This window comes from Dipodomys ordii, unplaced genomic scaffold, assembly GCF_000151885.1.
Source record: "Dipodomys ordii isolate 6190 unplaced genomic scaffold, Dord_2.0 Scaffold39, whole genome shotgun sequence".
Taxonomy (NCBI): domain Eukaryota; kingdom Metazoa; phylum Chordata; class Mammalia; order Rodentia; family Heteromyidae; genus Dipodomys; species Dipodomys ordii.
The window spans coordinates 12,611,195-12,631,434 of record NW_012267255.1 but is presented as its reverse complement, the minus strand read 5'-3'; the positions used below and the strand labels follow the sequence as shown (position 1 = coordinate 12,631,434).

At 35.8% G+C, this 20,240-nt stretch overlaps 1 protein-coding gene across 1 annotated transcript in view; it reads left to right on the top strand.

Moving 5' to 3' along the window:
- Arhgap29 (Rho GTPase activating protein 29) overlaps positions 1–20,240 on the top strand; it is a 48,552-nt gene that overhangs the window by 11,148 nt on the left and 17,164 nt on the right. The window contains exons 3-12 of the mRNA XM_013018325.1: positions 5,760–5,894; positions 9,964–10,060; positions 10,401–10,473; positions 12,247–12,295; positions 12,702–12,839; positions 13,782–13,846; positions 14,307–14,417; positions 14,508–14,588; positions 14,764–14,946; positions 15,438–15,575. Coding sequence (XP_012873779.1) covers positions 5,760–5,894; positions 9,964–10,060; positions 10,401–10,473; positions 12,247–12,295; positions 12,702–12,839; positions 13,782–13,846; positions 14,307–14,417; positions 14,508–14,588; positions 14,764–14,946; positions 15,438–15,575 — 1,070 coding nt within the window. The remainder of the gene's footprint in view (positions 1–5,759; positions 5,895–9,963; positions 10,061–10,400; positions 10,474–12,246; positions 12,296–12,701; positions 12,840–13,781; positions 13,847–14,306; positions 14,418–14,507; positions 14,589–14,763; positions 14,947–15,437; positions 15,576–20,240) is intronic.

The following is a 20,240-nucleotide window of genomic DNA, read 5'->3' as shown; positions in this document are numbered from 1 at the left end:
TATGCATGGCAATATGTTAATGAGTTTAGATATGTAAAGCTCTTAAAGTAAGTGTCTTCCAGGTATTATTTTTACAGTTCCCAGTAGCAGAGTAAAGAAAGCTGCTGCTCCTCCGCGTTTACTTTCATCCTGGGAATTCAAAAGTTAGAACAGAAAAAAAAAAAATTAGGAGTTTCCTAGTGATAAGTTCTGATGCTTTTTTCCTTTGGTTGTTTTCATTGTTTTCCCTAGAGAGCTTAAGCTGAATTAACAAGACTGGCTTTAAAATTATTGTCAGTTTTTCTTTCTTTTTTTAAATCAAAGAAAACATGATTTTTTTCATTTATTTACTTAAGTATTTCCATGAAGTGTTTGCAGTATAAACATTAAAGTATTGTGTTAGTGCATGAGAACCAAAATGTGGAGCTGGCTAATCTGTTTTCACTTGATAAGCTGAATGAAGCAGAAAATAAATGGCACAAATGGGTAAAATAATAAATCTAAATTAAAATGGGACTAGATAAACAAGCAAAGTTTGGGATTGTGCTTTACTATTCTAGATAACCAGTATTAAGACCAATTGGACTTCAGTATATTCACATTTATGATACCTTTGTACTATAAGTTCAACTTTATCACATTTTTAATGAGGACATAGTGACATTTAAAGTTGGACTAGAGTGAATATTGTCATTTAAATTGCTATGTAAGCTGGGCACTAGGGGCCTACATCTGTAATCCTAGCTACTCAGGAGCCTGAGATCTGAGGATTGTTGTTTAAAGCCAGCCCAGGCAAGAAAGTCCATGAGACTCTTATCTCCAGTTAGCCACCAGAAAACTGGAAGTGGCACTATGGCTCAAAGTGATAGAGTGTGAGCCTTGAGCAAAAAAACTCAAGTACAGTGCCTAGGCCCTGATTTCAAGCTCATGACTGACCAAAAAATAAATTGCCATGTATATAAAACATTCTTTTTTCCATGTAGTTGGTTAACCTTTTTTTGTTTTGTTTTGTTTTTGGGTGGTGGTGGTATGATGGTACTGAACTGATGTGTTTGCAAGGCAGGAACTCTACCACTTAAATGAAGTTTCCAGCCTTTCTTTTTTTGCCTTGGTTATTTTTTGAGGTAGAGCTTTACTTTGTGGCTTCCCCACGTTACTGACAATGGCAGGCTCACCCTGTGTACCCAGACCTCATGCTTCCCGGGTAGGTATGCACCATTGTGTCCAGCCATTGAATGAGATGATGTCTCAAGAACTTTTAGGCCCACATTAGCCTTGGACATCTGCTTCATGGGTAGCTAGGGTTACAACTTTGCAGTACCACACCTGGCTATTACTTTAGATTTTACACATGAAATGAAATTGAAATCAAAACATGTGGGTCCTGGCTATATAAGAATCTTGGTTACTGAATGTATTTCTGTATGAGGCATATCCATTTTCAAGAGTATTTATTTTGAATGGCTTATGATTTACTAATGATCACTATTTGTGTGTATTAAGACAATAAATAATTTCATTTCTGTTGATATTTATAGCTACCTTGGAAGGTAGGTCAAATAGGAATTTCTATCAGTTTTTACTGGTGATAAATCAAGAAACATTTCAGTCAGGAAAGTGGCCTGTCAAGGATTGGGACCCAGGTTTCTTAATCAAAGCCTAAATTTTTCTTCTGCATCAAGCAGCCATCTTTCTTTACTTCCTCTACTTAATGTGTTAGTTTGTGGCAGAGAAGAGGAATATTTTGGCATTGATGATGGAGCCGTTTTCTGTCTATTTTCCCTCGTTTTACTTGTGGTAGTACTGGGATTTGAACTTAAGGCCATGTGCTTGTTCTGCCTACCTTCTTCTACTTGAGCCATATCTCCAGACCTGCTTTTGCTGGTTATTTTGGAGATAGAGTCTAGTGAACTTTTCTGCCCGGGCTGGCTTCTTAAACTCAGATCTTCCAGATATTCAGAAGCCTGTTGAGTAGCCATGATTACAGTGTGAGCCACCACTATACTTGAAACCCCCATTATACTTTCAGTTCTCCAGATCACTTTTGCTTCATAAAGAGAATATGAGGTAATTTTATACTAGGGGAAAATATTTAATGAAAGTAACTTTTTTCTGGTGCACACATATAGTTGAGGGTTTGTTAGTTTATGAAGGTCCCGTTGAAGTATTATCAGGATATGCCGAAAATAGTCTGATAATAGTCCTAGTCATTGACTCTTATGTAAAAGAATACATGAATCCTTGTTTAGTTGTATTCACTTTTGGGCTTCAGAAGTGTGTTTAATCATAGGAATTCCAATTATTTATAGTGTAGTATAAAATATGTTATTAGATAGTTTATTTTTCAGGATGTTGATTTGGAACAACTTCAGTGTCTGTTTCCTACATGGACTTTCCTTATAGGAAAAAAAAGGGAATTTCAAGCTGGTAAATCTTTCAAGAAAAACAATAACAGGTATTCACATGATATCTTTATATCATGCTAAAAGGAGCCCAGAGAGTTTTCATGTTACCTACTATGTTAGAAATTAAAACGACAAGATTTAAAAGTATTTGTCAGATGCTGGGGGCTCATGACTATAATCCCAACTACTCAGGAGGCTGAGATGTGAGGTATGAAGCCAGCCTGGCAGGAAAAATTCATGATACTCCAACTAAACACCTAAAAGCTGAAAGGAGCTATGTCTCAATTGGTAGAGTGTTAGCCTTGAGCAAAAAAGCTAAGGGATAGCACCTAGTCCCTGAGTTCAAGCCCCAGTTCCAGCAAATAATTTTGAAGTATTAGTTTCTATATATTTGTCTTTACTCTGAGAAGAGCACAGTTGATTGCTTTATTTAGGCATTAATGCAATTAAAATTTTTCAGTTCTTGCATATTATCGCACACTAGTTTTGAATACTGATGGCTGTTGACAGTCAATTAAAATCAAGCTGTTTTCCTGAGACTTCAAAACAAGACAAAGTACTATCACAGAATTCTGAGTATCTATTAATATATTTATATTTAACATTTATATTAGAATAAAAATGAAAAAATACTTTTCTTTTTTACTACTTTGGGTCATTATGCCAAAGTACATGAAATAATTCTTTATTTACAAAAGAGAAATTTTGTCATTGTTTACAGTCCATGGTTTGTGGCCTGTTATTGTATATACAATGGAACAAACATCTTTATACCATGAACTATGGGACAAAAAAGAAGAGAAGAAATAGGAGTCTCTGAGTTCTGAGGGTCTCTTCTGGTCTTTGTGGGGGCCATTCAGCATTCAAACTAGAATGTTAACATAGGCTACATTTCTGTAACAGTATAGTACAACTCTTTGTGGTAGTTCTTCAACCTTGTTTTTGGTAGGTAGGCAGAAGGACTAACATATGCTAGCATAGACTTTGCTATGTATAGCTAGGCTAAAATAAGAAGCCAGGAAAGTTTTGTAATTATTTCTTACTCATGTTTTTTTCAGGAATATCTTTTATTTGAATGGGGCTGGCTTCCATTTTAGAGCTAACCTATGTCTACTATTGCCTAAGATAATAATTACTGGCTGCAGATGTTTATAGAGAGCTATGTTTTAAGTGCTTTATGGGTTTTAAGTCCTAACAACAACTCTACGAAGTAGCTCTCATTATCTTCTTTTTATAGGTGTGAAAACTAGACACAGAGAAAGTAATTGGCTTGGAGTTTTTCAGACATGAAGTTGAAAACCAGATAGTCTGATTGCATTGGATGTGCATGTGTACATGTATGTGCCAGTCCTAGGGGCTTGAACTCAGGTCCTGGTCACTGTCCCTAAGCTCCTTTTGCTCAAGGCTAGCACTCTACTACTTGAGCCACAGCTCTCCTTCTGGGTTTTGGTAGTTAAGAGTCTCATTGGCTTTCCTGCCCAGGCTGTCTCAGCCTCCCGTGTAGCTAGGATTATGGGTGTGAGCCACTGACGCCTGGCCTGCTATACTTTTTAATAATTGTTGTTGTCTTAACTAAGTAAAACTACCTACCTAACCACTGAATTACTGATTTCTTTTTCAGTAACTAATTATGCTATACCTACTCTAAAACAAAAAACTCTCCTAACATCTATCTATCCATCTATCTTATCTATCTGCTTTATATATATGAAATACTTAGTGTTCATTTAGTTCAAATAATTTAAACTGGCTATTTATATTTTCCTTAGTGAAGTTTTGAAAGTCATATGTGTATTGGAAAAAGCCAGGCCATCTGCTAATCATTTACTCAGTTGTTCAGTTCAAATACAGCAATGTCAGAATTATTAACCCAGACAGTACTTTATCAGCTACAGAACAGTGTTCATGTGCATTTCCTTTGCCTTTTCCAGATTCTACTCATTTCCATAGTTACTTAAATTAGCACCTATTCTTCTGTGTCAGTAAAATTGGTTGTATGAATGAGTCAGATTTTCTTCTGGAAGGCACTGTGTTCTCTTGGCATCTAGCCCTACTTGGACTGCTCTTCTTAGGTGCTTCACCCTTTCTTTGTACTGCTATACCCAACTCCTTACAGTGCTCCCCCCCTTTTACCTGGAACACCCTCTCCCAACCCTACACATTTCTTTCTGTCTTGATAGTGCCATTAGTGAGTAGATGATATTTTGCTTTTTCCTTCTGTAGGTTTTCTTTTTGAGGGTATGCTTTTAATCTTTTTGGAAAAAGAATTTGTGTAATTAAAAAGAGCACTTTAAAAATTGTTTTGTTTTTTAAGCTATTTCAGTAGGAAAGTCAGTAGCAGAGTATCCTGCACATACTAACACTTAATAAACGATAATCATTATTAAACACCATTGCTCTGTAACATCACAGAAAAGAAAATAATACCAGACTATCATATTTAGAGTAGATTACTTTAGAGTTTTAAAGGTAGGGTGAAGTGTCCTCCTTTTGAGGTACAAAAGTATTTTGGTTTGGATGATACATGATATGGTCACCATATTTGGAGATTGTGCATTCCATTGACTGAGGTGGTATAAAAGAACAGATAGGCTGGGGTTAGAGTAGTGTGGGATCCTGGGGAAACACACCTACCAGGGCAGCCCAGCTTTGTCCCAGCTAAGGAAGGAGGCGGACCTGAGGTAAACAGATTTCAAAAGTAGGCAAAAATCTGGATAGTCCCCAATTTTCATCGTCAAAGATAGGCATGCATTTTTAATGTAAGTTAAATCACAGTTTTGAAAATGGTGAGGTCACATGATGGTCCTTACATATACCTTGTTCCTATGGTTACTGGTTTCCATTAACTAATAATGTAGCCAAGCTCTAATACTGAATATTGGTTTTGATTAAGTTGGTCATTGTATCAGACTTTGGGATGGGGGACTTTGACTTGTTGCTATATTATTAAAATATACATGATAATAAGGCACAGCTCAGTGGTAGAGGGTTTGCCTTGCATGTACAGGGCCCTAGGTTTGATCCTCATTGGAAAGGAAGTATGTGATAATAAGAAGGATAGATAGGAAACACCTTAAATTGCTTCAAGGGAAATAAAGATAGCATATTTAGACTGAGTAATTTTTTTTAAAGTAGTGTTAAATTGATCATAACTATGATTGCTTTTGAACTCTTTAATGAATTGACTTAGGATTATCTGAAGGTAATGTAGGTTGTATATTACTCTAATAGTTAAAATAGGAATATCTATTTAGTAGATAAATTTTGTGGAATCAGTGCTTTGTACTTAAAATATACTTCACATGATCTTTTGTAGCTTTGATTTCTAGAACTTTTGCTTTGAAAAAAATGTAATTTTTTTTGGTCTTTTTTAAGACTGTTTTAAAGAAGTCATTCATATACGCCTGGATGAGCTTCTTCGTGTTTTAAAGTCTGTAATGAATAAACATCAGAACCTCAATTCTGTTGATCTTCAAAATGCTGCAGAAATGCTTACTGCGAAAGTGAAAGGTAAGGAAGATATATTAAAAGTGGGTAGTTGTGGGCAAAAGGGATCCAATGGTACAGTTTGGTCTATATGATTACAGCACTATCTTAGCATTTGTATGATGTGCATCAAAGAGTTAGGTATGTTCTGATGTTAAAATATTCCCAAGTCATACTTCAAGCTTTCTTTTTCATAAAATTAAAACTGTATTTGGTAGCAAACATTGCAATTATGTTAACTTACACCGAACACCTGATATTTAAAATTTGGGTTTTATGAATCAGTTAATTGGTAGGATAGTTTTGAAGCCTTTACTATGTGAAGGCAAGGCATTTAGATGTGGTCATTTGTAGTGATCTCAACTAGTAAAAGGAAACAAAATGGAGAAAAACAAGGCTTATTTTAAGATATGAAAATGAAATTAGAATTGTTAAGTAAGCTTATAGTGTATGTTTATGGGTAGGTACATATATGTACATGCAACATCAATACTTGAAATGACTTGCCACTCACTTTTGTTAAAATTCTTTGGGCCTGCAATACATAAGAAGTATTAACAGCAAAGGTAATGGTTAGATCATTTAGAAGAGTGTTGAAATAATGGGTTATGAAAAGGCTGAAGGTCTGTTCTAAGAGCAAGCTAGGGAACAGTACTGATAGAATGTTGTCATATACAAGGCTGAGTTGGATGGCAAAATAGAAGACTGAATGTTCAGAACCGTGAAGGAGTATGAAGTTAATGATGTGGACTTGTAGCAGTGGAAGAGATAGCACTGACTCAGTGTGCAGAGTAGATAAAGGGTGGGTGTGAGATCAAGGGACAGAAGATGGAACTCCAGAAGCATCCAGAAAGCAGGAAGATGATCTGAAAGAAGTGTCCTGGATTTAAATGGTGCACAGTGTTGAGTGAGTCTAATGGCACTGATGAGGCAATAGTCATTCAAGCAGTGGTGATATAAAAGGTGGCTGTTGGGTAGCCATGATATAGTGGAGTCAGTGACAGACAAGGTCACAGCAGTCCTATCTGTGCATAGGTAGGAGGGAGGCACAGTAAGCAGTATCCTAGGCTGACTAAGGAAGGGAAACCTCTTTATTTTAGTTAGTTTTACAGATCAAGTGCAGATATTGACTGGGCTGGGATAGCCCCTTTATAAGAACTCTGGATGTGAAGGAGGTGGTGAAATTGGTGAACACATATTTGCAAAGGGTAAAGGGCAGTGTCAAAGGATGAGGCAAGAAGAAAAAATAAAAGCCTACCAAAAAAAAAAAAGTAAAATACAGCCCAAACGTGAGGACCCTGTCCCCAGAAGTGCACGAGTGCACGTGCACACACGCGCGCGCACACACACACAAGCTCCCCCCCCCCGTGTCATTTTCTTTTTTTCCTCTATTTCAGGCAAGATGGGGAATAAGTGTTGAGGATTAATTTGAGTGTGAAGCCCAGGTAGCTTTTGTTGCAACTTTAAAAAACATGCTTAGTAACCAAATTTGTTTTTAAATAGATTGGTTACAAGTGCTATTTAACTCCACTTAGATAGGGAAATTTGTGTCTATAGATAGTAAAATTTCCATGCTTGGAAATAGCAAGCTAGTTGAATTGTCAGTGGCTATTGTGTGCAGTCAGGATGTCCTGGGGAAGGAGCGTAAGAAGCATTGGCCTGTGCTGCTGAGCACAGTCCATAAACAGACTTGAGGAGAGGGGTCTCTCTGCTGCCTTGAAGATCTTTCTGTCGTTGAGGTAAAAGTCTTCTGAATATTATTTCTTACAGTGACTACCTTGGGGTAGTGAATACTTGGGGTTATTGTTACCTTTTATTTTTGTACTGAACAAAATTTGAAAGAAGATGACTTAGTTCTCAGGAAACTTACTGTGTTTCCATAGGATTCCATGAGACTAGGAAACTGAAAATTGTGTTTTCTTTGGGTAGGTTATGTTTCTAAATAAAAACTTTTCCCTATTCTTACTCGTATAGCTAAATATATTGAGACCTGCAAAATGAAGTCAGATCAGACTTATTTAATGTATCCATTTCATAATAATACAGTTTTTAAAACCTAAAAAGTCAAGGGATAGAAACCATTTTTGAACATCTAATCTGTGCCAAAAATCAAAATGTTTACATATTTCAATCTTTGCCAGAAATCCTAAACCTATAAATATATTTTTAATTTTTATTTTAGCCAGTCATCAGTGGTTCAGTCTAGGATTCAATATAGAATTCTTTCATCTTTTTAAATAACAGTGATCCTAGAATACAGAATAGTGTTAGAATCAAAGATGTATAAATTTCATATTACCACAAGTTTGAATGAATAAACTGTAGCCACTTCCTATGCATAAAAAATGAGAAATTGAATCTTCAATTTCTTGTATTTTTATTGTACATGTGGAATTTACCTTGTAATAACTGTAAAAGAAAAATCCTTAGTATTCCTCATTACTTCTAGTAGCGATTTATATTTCCTGTGTCTTCTGTCTCTAATCAGGAAGGTCAGTGTGACAAAATATTTGCAATGTGGCAATAGAGATAGTCTATTTTTTTTTTTTGCCAGTCATGGTGCCTGAACTCTGGGCCTGGGCGCTATCCCTCAGCTCTTCAGCTCAAGGCTAGTGCTCTACCACTTGAGACACAGCACTACTTCCAGCTTTTTCTGCTTATGTGGTGCTGAGGAATCGAACCCAGGGCCTCATGAATGCAAGGCAAGCAGTCTACCACTGAGCCACCTTCCCAGCCCCAAGATAGTCAATTTTTGAAGCAGATAACAATATCTTTAGAACTTAGTAATTTATGATGTGTACCTAGTATTTGTATTTTCAGTTATTTGTAAAATAAGTAAAAATAACCCTGGTATTCAAGTTTTTCATGATTTATATTTTGCCCTTAATTTTTAAATGGCCAAAGAAAAAAGAAAAACATAAATGAAACATCCACAATTGTCAAAGCCTCATATTTTTTTCTGTTCTGCAAACATGGTTCATTCACACAATTGAAAATACAGATGGTTAGCAGAATATTCAACAGTAAAGTTTCTTTCTTCAGATTCCTAACTACCAATTCCATTCCTTTCTCTAGATAAGCAGCAACTATTACTGCTTTCTTTTATTTCTTTCCAAAGATAAACTGCACCTATACAAGCAAATACAAATGGCAGGGTTCTGCTCATTTCTCTGCTCAGGAAGGGTTTCTCTGTTCTCTTGTTACTATTTTGTTTTGTTTCTTAAAAGCTTCATGATAATCCATTTAGTCTATTCACTACTAATAAATATTTGGATTGTTTTTAGTTTTTGTTTAAAGTGATATTTCAGTAAATGGCTATGTAGATTTCTAGATGGGCAATTGTGGCTCACAGAGCATTGTATTTATACTTTTTAATATTGCCAGATGTCTCTAGAGGTTCTGTTAGCAAATACGTGTCTGTGTGTGTGTGTGTGTGTGTGTGTGTGTGTGTGTGTGTAAATATATGTGTGTGATTTGTTGGCACAAGAATATTCAGAGTTGTTTTTTTTTTAAATGCCAGAAAGCAGTAAGCAAGAGAGAAAAAAATAAAAGCCTAGGGCTGAGAAGGTGGCTCAGTGGTAGAGCGCTTGCCTTGCATGCATGAGGCCCTGGGTTCTGTTCCTCAGCAACACATAAGCAAAAAGAAAAAAGCCGGAAGTGGCGCTGTGGCTCAACTGGTAGAGAGCTGAAGAGCTGAGGGACAGCGCCCAGGCCCAGAGTTCGGGCCCCACGACTGGACCCAAAAATAAAAAATAAAATAAAAGCTCAGAACACTGTTAATAAAGTGATCTGATGTAACGTGGACTCTGACTCCAAGACTGATTTCACACTGAGTCACTTTTTAGATATGTCAGATATGTAATGCTGAGAACAGTCAGTTTGGAATGCCAGCAACTTTTATGCCAAGTGATTCTTTAGAATGATTTCATCAATGAAGAACTTTGACATCCTATCCATTTTGTGTATTAGATACTGTAGTTTCTGGATCTTTTAATGCTTGTTAGTAATGGTGAATAATTAAAGGCTTCAATGATTTTGCATATAGTTTCAGATATTTTCTTCCTCACTTACTATAACCAACCTTTCCTTATAGCTGTGAACTTTACAGATGTTAATGAAGAAAACAAGAACGATCTGTTCCGAGAAGTGTTTACTTCCATTGAAACTTTGGCTTTCACCTTTGGGAATATGTAAGTAGAGGATTGTCAACTTCAAGTAACTTGTCTTAAGCATCTTAATGAGTAGATTGCATAAACCAATGATATACACAGAAAGCAAAGTCTTACTTAGTAACGTGGCATTATCACAACTTGGGAAAAGCTACATTCTATGTTGCTTTATTACTATAAAATCTCATTATAGCTGTTTAGAAGCAGTATCTATTTACAAACGACTGTTGTGGTTTATGGGAATGGATTCCTAGGTTTTTGTCAGGTTCTTATTAAGTAACTTCTTCTAGATGATATATGAAATGTAATGACAAAAAATGTAGCCACTTAACCTTTTGATATCCATTTCTCCCCTGGATAGACTTACAAGCTTCCTTATGGGAGATGTAGGTACTGACTCATTGCTGCGACTGCCTGCCTCTCGGGAAAGCAAGGTGAGCTAAGTTAGTTATTTCTTAGTCATATTTTTTAATTTAATAATTTATCTTATTTCCCAACTTAAATTCAGCATTACTCTTTGCTAGTTTTAATATTTATAATAGTAGTAATATTTTCATTTAACTGATTTCATTTTTTCATCACATGTAAAAGATTTGAAGAAATTACATCAGGGACATTGGTTGATTTTTCCTTCTAGCAAGGTGCTGGTGGCTCACACTGGTGGTGCAGGAGGCTGAGATCTGAGGATCAAAGCTAGCTCAGACTGGAAAGTCCTTGAGACTCTTATCTCCAATTAATCACAGAAAATGCCGAAGTGGTAGTGTGGCTCAAGTGGTAGAGCAAAAGGAACTCAGGAACAGCACCCAGGCCAAGACTTCAAGCCCCAGGACTGGCAAATAAAATAATATAATAATAATAATAGCTAAAACTTATTTAACAGTGCTTGTGTATCCTGAACGGTGCTAATTTTTAAAACAATCTCATGAAAATAGTGTTGTCCCTTTTTGTAGAAGTTATGTGAGCTTAAATGTGTAGCCTAATGTCATCCCGCTAATAGAGTTGGAAGAGAATCAGATCTACTCAATACCATTTGTATTGAATCCCTGCCTATCCTGTATTGATTGATTAAATTGGTATAAAATCTAACAGTTTTGATAGATGGTATTTTCAGGTCTTATAGGCATTAATCACATGTAGTTTTTAAATGTAAATTAAGGGCTGGGAAGATGGCTCACTGGTAGAGTGCCTGCCTTGCATGCATGAGGCCCTGGGTTGGATTCCTCAGTACCACATAAGCAGAAAAAGCCAGAAGTGTCACTGTGGCTCAAGTGGTAGAGCACTAGCCTTGAGCTGAAGAGCTGAGGGCCAGCACCCAGGCCCAGAGTTCAGGCTCCACAACTGACAAAAATTAAATAAATAAAATTAAAAATGTAAATTAATAATTAGTTTTCTAATTATTCTAACCACTTTTTAAGTGGGTATGTAGCCACATGTAGCTAGTACCTACCACATAACATGTTTTAAGCAAAACAAGCCAGAATGAGAAGGACAGACTTTACATGTTTTGTTTCATGCAGAATTTCACCTTCAAAAAAAAGATAAGATATGTAAAAGGGGGTATTTGTAGGGAAGACAAAAGGAGAGATAAGAGTAAAAGGAGAGAAGGATTGGGGAAGCATATAATTGGAAATTTTTTATGCATGTATGAAAATAGAATAAAGAAATCAATTAAAACTTTATTAGAAAGAGGTAGGAGATAAGAGATTAAGGGTGAAGTAAGAGGAGGAATTTGATCAAAATACATTATATGTATGTATAAAAATTAAAACAGCTAAGTTACTAGATTTGAACAACTAGTGAACGTTTTATATATGAATCATTTTCATCATCATAGAAGGTTCGGGGCTAAGTTACCCAATACACTTGGAAAGACATGTTATAATAAAATGGTAAAAGATAGGCTGGACAATAAACATCTATATCTTCTATTTAGATATGTTTTGGGGTCTGCAGCATTTAAGGTTTCGTGTGAATTCATTAATTTTAACTAATGAGGTTAACAATAAAGTTGTTCACTATTGAAGCTTGAGAACTGTCATAGAAAGTATTCTGGTTTTAAACAGACTTTTTTTGGCCCTTTGGGTGTTTAATATTGGTTGTTCTTTAGCAGGAAATATGTCAGTAACATATTGAGATGCAAAATTTGTGAAGCAAAGATTGGTTGTCTTTTCCTCTAACTTCCAGTTTGTTTTCTTCCATGTTATAAGTCTTTTGAAAACATTTCTGTGGACTCAGTGGACTTGCCCAATGAAAAAGGTAATGTTCAAGGCTCTTTGAATTTTTCTATCAAACATTTTGTGATTTCTTTCATATATATTTTGAATTATTTAATCTTTTCTTGCTTAACCTAGTACATTTATTTTTAATGCAAAATTATACATGAAGTTTCACATATGAAACATAAAGGAAAAACCTTGATTAGATAATGTGAAGTATACTAATAAAGAATTACATGATTTATAATTTGATGAATAATAGAAACATAAGATAAAAATACAGTATAATTTGAAATAATTTTAAATTTAAGCTGTTTTATAAATTTGCTACTTGAATTTTTAAAAACCAATTGTTACTTGAAGAATATCTTGGGACCTAAGTGTTTGTTTAGAATTGTTATGTGAAATTACATTTGTGTATACTTACCTTGCTACTTTCTTTTCAGGAAACTTTTCTCCTATAGAACTAGACAGTGTGCTGTTAAAGAACAGTGACTCTATAGAATTGGCTTTGTCATATGCTAAAACATGGTCAAAATACACCAAGAACATAGTATCATGGGTTGAAAAAAAGCTCAACTTGGGTGAGTTATCCTGGAGCATCTCAATAACTGAATAACTGAGATTGTTTGTGATTCATTTTCTGTTGACTCTTAAGTATTAGTTGTTGTATTGAAATAATAGATCCAGTTTTACTTGGAATAAACAATAGTAGTTAGTATACTAAATTTTAATTCAGTAAGCTTAATTAGTGTAAAAAAAGATTTGTTTAGTGTCATGTAACATAAGTGGAATAAAATAGAATTTATGAAAACCTGTAATCTTTCTGCTACATTATTTGGGGGGTGGGGTGGGGAGGCTTTGTTTTTGTTGTTGTCATTGTTTGATACAGTCCTGGGCTTCAACTCAGGGCCTGGGTGCTGCTCTTAAGCTTTTTTGATTAAGGATAGTGCTCTACCATTTGAGCCACAGTTCAAATTTCAGCTTTTTAGTCATTAATTGGAGATATGAGTCTCATAGACTTCCTGCTCTGGCTGGCTTCAAATCACAGTCCTCAGATCCCAGCCTCTTAAGCAGCTAGGATTGCAGGCATGAGCCATCAGCACCCCGCTTGCATTATTTGTTTTAATGGTCAATACTAATCGGAGTCAACCATGTAGCCTTTTAAACAGTACACAAGTATAGGTCCTGTCGTCCCTCAGAGAACTAAAGTCTAGCAAGTTAGGTTTTTTTTGTTTTTTTTTTTTAATTGGTCGTGGGGCTTGAACTCTGGGCCTGGGCGTTGTCCCTCAGCTCTTCAACTCAAGGCGAGCGCTCTACCACTTGAGCTACAGCGCCACTAGCAAGTTAGTTTTTTAAAACTTTTCTCAGTTGATTCTGATGAGAACTTATAATTAAGGCTCACTGCATTATATCATAATGCATACTTGTTTATGTGATTGCTTTTTAATGTGAGAATTATGATTTTAGAGTATAGAAGGAGAAAATGAGTTAATTTTGTTTTCTGATATCTTCAATATTTTCAGAATTGGAGTCCACTAGAAATATTGTAAAATTGGCAGAGGCAACTAGAGCTAACATTGGACTACAGGTAAATGTTTGATGAACTTCTTGACTTCTCTACTAAGAGACTACTCAAATGAAAGTATTGGTTTATAAAAGAAAACTTAATTGCTAATCTTTTTTGCTTCCAAAATAAAATCACTTAAAATTTTAATGGCTGTTCATTGTGAGAAAACTAGAAAATATACAATTATTCAAGTATCTATTATCTTAATAGGTGCCTATTTTGCTAACTAGTTTATAGTTAATTATAATTAACTTCAATATTTTCTCATATAGTCACGTTTATCACTGTACATTTTTCTGAGGAAAAAAAATCTAAAACTTTCTCTTTTTCAAGGAGAATAAGAATAGGAATAGATATCTAGTGCTGTTTTTGTTTTTCCCTTGTACTGAAGGCTCAGCCCCCACAGTCTCATGAATGCTAGGCAAGTGCATCTACCTGCCATATCTACTATAAAATCTTGCCTTTCAATTTTCAATTCTAGGAGTTTATGCCACTACAGTCTCTGTTTACCAATGCACTTCTTAATGACATAGAGAGCAGTCAACTTTTACAACAAACAATTGCAGCTCTCCAAGCCAACAAATTTATACAGGTAAAAATTTATATATGTACAGTTAATATGTATTTTTGTAACAGCATAACTTTAGAAACAGCTTTTTTTTTTTTGTAATACCCTTAACAGCCTCTACTTGGGAGGAAAAATGAGATGGAAAAGCAAAGAAAAGAAATAAAGGAACTTTGGAAACAGGAACAAAATAAAATGGTTAGTATTACACTAGAGTTTCATTTACCTACTATGAGCATCTAAAATCATCTGCAGTATATAATTACCTGTCTTACTCTTGTTCCAAAACCCTTGCTGTTGTCTGAATATGCAACAGCAACATGGATAGTAGAGTTTCTTTCATATTTTGAAATTAACATTCTCTTCTATGTAGCTTGAAACAGAGACGGCTCTCAAAAAGGCAAAATTGTTATGTATGCAACGTCAAGACGAATATGAAAAGGCAAAATCCTCCATGTTTCGTGCAGAAGAGGAGCATTCAAGTGGTGGATCAGTCAAAAATCTCAACAAACAATTAGAAAAAAAGCGGAGATTGGAAGAGGAGGCTCTTCAAAAAGTAATTTTATTGTTTTTTAAGTTGTGTTATATTCTGCCTGGTTCTTTATAGTGTGTAGGATGACCTAGAAGGATTATTCAGACAGATTATTGTGCCCCACTGAAGGGTTTCTGATGCAGTAGGTCAAGAGTGGACCCAGATAGCTTGGATTTCTAGCTAGTTCCCAAGTGATGATGAAGTTCACACTTTGAGAACCACTATGCTAGAGACCTAAGAATTTGTGAGTTTGTGAACTAAATACCTTTGAGCAGTAGTTTTTAGTAGAGTATAATAGTAATAAATTAGTAAATTGTATTTGACTACCCATCAGAGTCATGTCCCCATCAGTCACTGACCAAAGACATTACTATTTGCTTGAGAACCATTGTGGTTGAAATACAGGATTTTTCATGACTAAAGGTGTATCAGTTATTGAAATTTCTTTACCACAGTACGCATTTTAAAATGTAAACTTTAGTGATAATGTTATTTTTTCTATGATATTCCTATAGGTAGAAGAAGCAAATGAACTCTACAAAGTTTGTGTGACAAATGTTGAAGAAAGACGAAACGATCTAGAAAATACCAAAAGAGAAATTTTAGCACAACTTCGGACCCTTGTTTTCCAGTGTGACCTCACCCTGAAAGCTGTAAGTGATTACTTAAGTAATTTGAAGGCAAGAGGGGTAAGGAGTCTCACTAACTGCAGAAGGGAGGTGATGTGTGATTCTTACCAGATTTAAATTCTGACGTTAGTGGAACATGTTGACTTTCAATTTTAAGTAGTGATACATAGTTTGGATAGGTTTTTGTTGTTATTGTTTTAGACAAGAAGTCTTGCTATGTAGCTCAAGCTGGCACTATCCTCCTACCCCACTCTTTAGAATGATGAGCTTACAGGCATGCACCACTATGCATAGTTCTTTTGGTTACTTTTGATCTCTCTCCCCACTCCATGTCCCCTAGATTGATGACATTGTTATAGTTAAATGTAAGAGTTTGCAATGACCCTCTAAGCCATTATTTGGCCCCTAAAACTTCTGTTAGCTCTGAAAAAGATATTCAGAATTTGAGTAAATATTAAAATTGAACCCAGTGATTTACTTGAAGATAAGGCATTTGCCTTCACATTTCCCTTTACCTCTTCAAAGACATTTTTAATTAAAACTTTTTAGTTTTGAATGTTTAACAAATGTATAAATCTGTGATGACCACCATAATCAGTATTCATAACAATCACTTCAGAACTTTTTTTTTATATTGCCTATTTGTTGTCAAACTCCACCTACCTCTAACCTCCTAGAAAGTAATTCCATCTTGTCTGGTCTTTTCCATATAAATGGACTCATGTAACCTTCTGAAATAGGCCTCTTGAGAACAGACTACATAGATCACTTTTTACGGATGTCTTTGGTGTTCATCAGTGTTATATATTGCCTTAATTCACTTCCCTTGAATTGCTGAGTTGAATGGCTTATATTGACTACATCACACACCACTGTGTTTATCCATTTGCCATTTGGACATTTGGGTTATTTCCACTTTGGAGTATTTCTAAGTAGACCTATAAAATAATTATTTGCATACAGCTTTTTTGTTGAACAGAAGTTTTCATATTTTAGGATAAACACCTGGTTGATTTGCCAAATGTATGTTTAACTTAGTAAGAAGCTGCCAGACATTTGGGTAGCTACATTTAGCAGTGTGTGAGAATTCCAATTCTAAATTGACACTTGTTACTTGTTTCTAAGTTTTAGTTGTTCTGGTGTACATATAATTGTGTGTACTTGTGAATTTAATTTATGTATCCAGAATGCCTATTGACACTAAGAATCTTTTCAAGGATTTACTTACAGTACATACAAACATACATACATTTTTAGCAAGGCCTTTCAGAAGAGAGCAAAAGGTTTCAGTTGTGATAAAGTCTAGCTTATTAGCTTCTTATTGTGTGGGTCATGCTTATTTAAGCTAAGGTTACAAAGTCTTCTACCAAAAGTTTTACTTTTATAAGTTACTTTTATGAGTTAATTTTTTGTAAGGTTTAGATGGAGATGCATCTTTACATACAGCTGTTATACTAATTATACCTATAGAATTTTGATTTATGGAAGCTCCTCAGTACTAACACAAAGAAATCAGTACCATTGAAAGCATTATTGTTTATATCTTGAGAAAGGGAAGCATCGAGCCATAAACTGCCACAAAACTTCACATTCAACAGGGAGAAGTAGAAGGGGGCAGAAAGCCGAGGATGAGAGTCTATTGGGGGTTTCCTCAGGAAAGGCCAGTGCACAAGATAATGACTTATGATCAGCTACCAAGTAAGGGGAAATCTCCCTGGCAGGCATGCTTTTTAAGATACCAATATATCATGAAATACAGAAAATAAAAAATATGGCCAGTGTAGCTATCCACTTGTTGTAGTGCAATTAGTTAAAAACATTATGCTTTTTCCAGTAAATTGCTTTTATAGCTGGGCACTGGTGGCTCACACCTATAATCCTAGCTATTCAGGAGTCTGAGATCTGAAGATTGAGATTCAAAGCCAGCCCTGGCAGGGAAGTTTTTGAAACTTATCTCCAATTAGCCACCAGAAAATGGGAAGTGGAACTCTGGCTCAAGTGGTAGAGTGCTATCTTTGAGCAAAAGAGCTCAAGGACAGACCCCAGGCCCTGAGTTCAAGCCCATGACTGACAAAAATTTTAAAAATTAAAAAAAAATATATGTATATATATTGCTTTTTCAAAAACCAAATTTGTGTGAATTTCTGGGTTCTCTACTTTAGTCTATGAAAACTTCTTTATCCTTTGCCAGAATCCCACTGCTTTGATTATATTTTATATTGCTTTAGGGCAAGTCTTAAAAATCAGATAATGTGCTGGGCACCAGTGGCTCATGCCTATATTCCTAGCTACTCAGGAGGCTGAGGATCACAGTTCAAAGACAGCCAGGCAGGAGAGTCCATGTGAGACTCTTACCTCCAATTAACCACTCAAAAACCAGAAGTGGCACTGTGGCTCAAAGTGGTAGAGCACTAGCCTTGAGCAAAAGAGCTCAGGGACCGACAGCACCCAGGCCAAGTTCAAGCCAACAACTGACAAAAAAAAAAAAATCTGATAATGATGTGAATCCTCCAACCTCACTCTTTTTCAGAATTGTTTATGTGTTTAGAGTTCTCTAACATTCCCTAAAAATGCTAGAATCAGCTTGTGTATGTCTAGAAAAAATGTCTTCCAAGCTTTTTGGTAGACATTGCATTGAATCTTTGATCAGTCAAATGATGAAGAATTATTTATATAGCATTTCAAGTTGGTTTTTCAAAGCATGAATACCATGTGTCTCTCCATTTATTTAGCATTTATAGTTTGCAAAATACAAAGTGTATATGTGCATGTTATTTGGGGTGGCTATTGTGAATGAGCTATTATATAATTTGTATATGTGTATTTTTCATTTAATTTCAAACTGTAGCCAAGCACTATGGCTTATATCTATAATCCAACCAAATAGAGGCAGAGATTAGGAGGATTGCAGTTGCAGGCCATGGCATGGAAACAATTACTAAGATTACCTCGACAAATAAAGCCAGTTCTGGTGGTACATAATTATAGTCCTAGCTTTGTAGGAAGTATAAAGATGCAAAGCTAATTGGAGACCCTATCTGAAAAATCACTGAAGCAAAGAGAGTTAAGGATGTGGTGAAAGCAGTGGAGACCCTGCCTACCAAGTGTAAGGCCCTGAGTACAAACCCAGTACTTGCCCTCCTCCCACAGTTTCAGTGTTCAACAATAATTTTAAAAGTTCAATATTGTGCCGGGCGCCGGTGGCTCACGCCTGTAATCTTAGTTACTCAGGAGGCTGAGATCTGAGGATCATGGTTCAAAGCCAGCCTGGACAAGGAAAGTCTGTGAGATTCTTATCTCCAATAAACCACTAGAAAACCGGAAGTGGCGGTAGAGCACTCGCCTTGAGCTGAAGAGCCCAAGCCCAGAGTTCAAGCATCACAACCGACAAAAAAAAAAAAAGTTCATTATTGTATTATTCTTATATCTTACAACTTTGCTAAACTCATTTGTTTTAGGAATTTTTGTAGATTTCTTGGGGGTTTCCTACATAGAAAATCATTTACCTACATGGGGCAGTTTTCTGCCTTCCTTTCTAGTCTTTGTTGCTTTTTATTTATGCACTAGTTTAGGCTCTACTCTGCCATTGAAGAGGAAAGGTGAGAGAAGACTCCCCCTTACCTTATCTTCCACATTAAGGACAGAACACTCAGAAAAGATGGACAGTGGAGGGTCTTTGAAGTTACCTCTCATTTAGTTAAGGAATACCTCTGTTCTTCCACATTGCTGAGAGCTTTGTTATTAATAAAGGCTGGATTTTACCAAATGTTTTTCCATGTTATTTGTGATCATCATCATATATATATATATATAAATTTTTCCTTTTTCTTTTTCCTAACATGGGGTCTTGCTGTTTAACCCAGGCTGGACTGATAATCACAATCCTCCTGTCTGTCTCAGCTTCTTGAGTGCTGGGCACCTGGGTTAGTTGTTCATCTTCCTGCAAATCTGCTGGATTGCATTGGCATTTGGGTCTTGAGCTAGCCTTGCATTCCCACAGTGAACCTCCTTGATTGTGATACATTGTTTCCTTTTTATCCTGCTGGGTTCCATTTGTTAATATATTACTAAATACGATTATTTTCTTTTTCTTATTAACAAAAGATACTGGTATATGTTTGTCTTAGCTTCCTTTTACTGTTTGTTTGGTTTTGATGTCTGGTTTCATAAAATGAGTTGGAAACTGTTTTCTCCTGGTGTTTTGAAAGAATTTGTGTGAAATTATAACTCATTTAAATGTTCAGTAGCATTTCCTGGTAAAAGTATCCAGGCTTAGCCGGGTGCTAGTAGCTCACACGTAATACCTGTAATTCTAGCTACTCAGAGGGCTAAAACCTGAGGATTGCAGTTTAAAGCCAGCCTGGACAGGAAAGTTCATGAAACTCTTATCTCCAGTTGCTTCCCTTTTCTTTTCTTTTCTGGTCCAAGACCAGAATTTGAACCCAGTATCTGACTCTGTTGGCCATGTGTTCTACCGACTTAACCATGTTTCCAGTCCCTCCTATCTCCAATTAACCATCTAAATAAAAACAAACTGGTAGTGGAGCTGTGGCTTAAGTGGTAGTCTTGAGGAATAAAGATCAGGGACAGCAACAACTAGGCCCTGAGTTTAAGTCCCACAACTGAAAAAGAAAGAAAGAGAGAGAGAGAGAGAAAGAAAGGGAGGAAGGAAGAAAGGGAGGAAGGAGG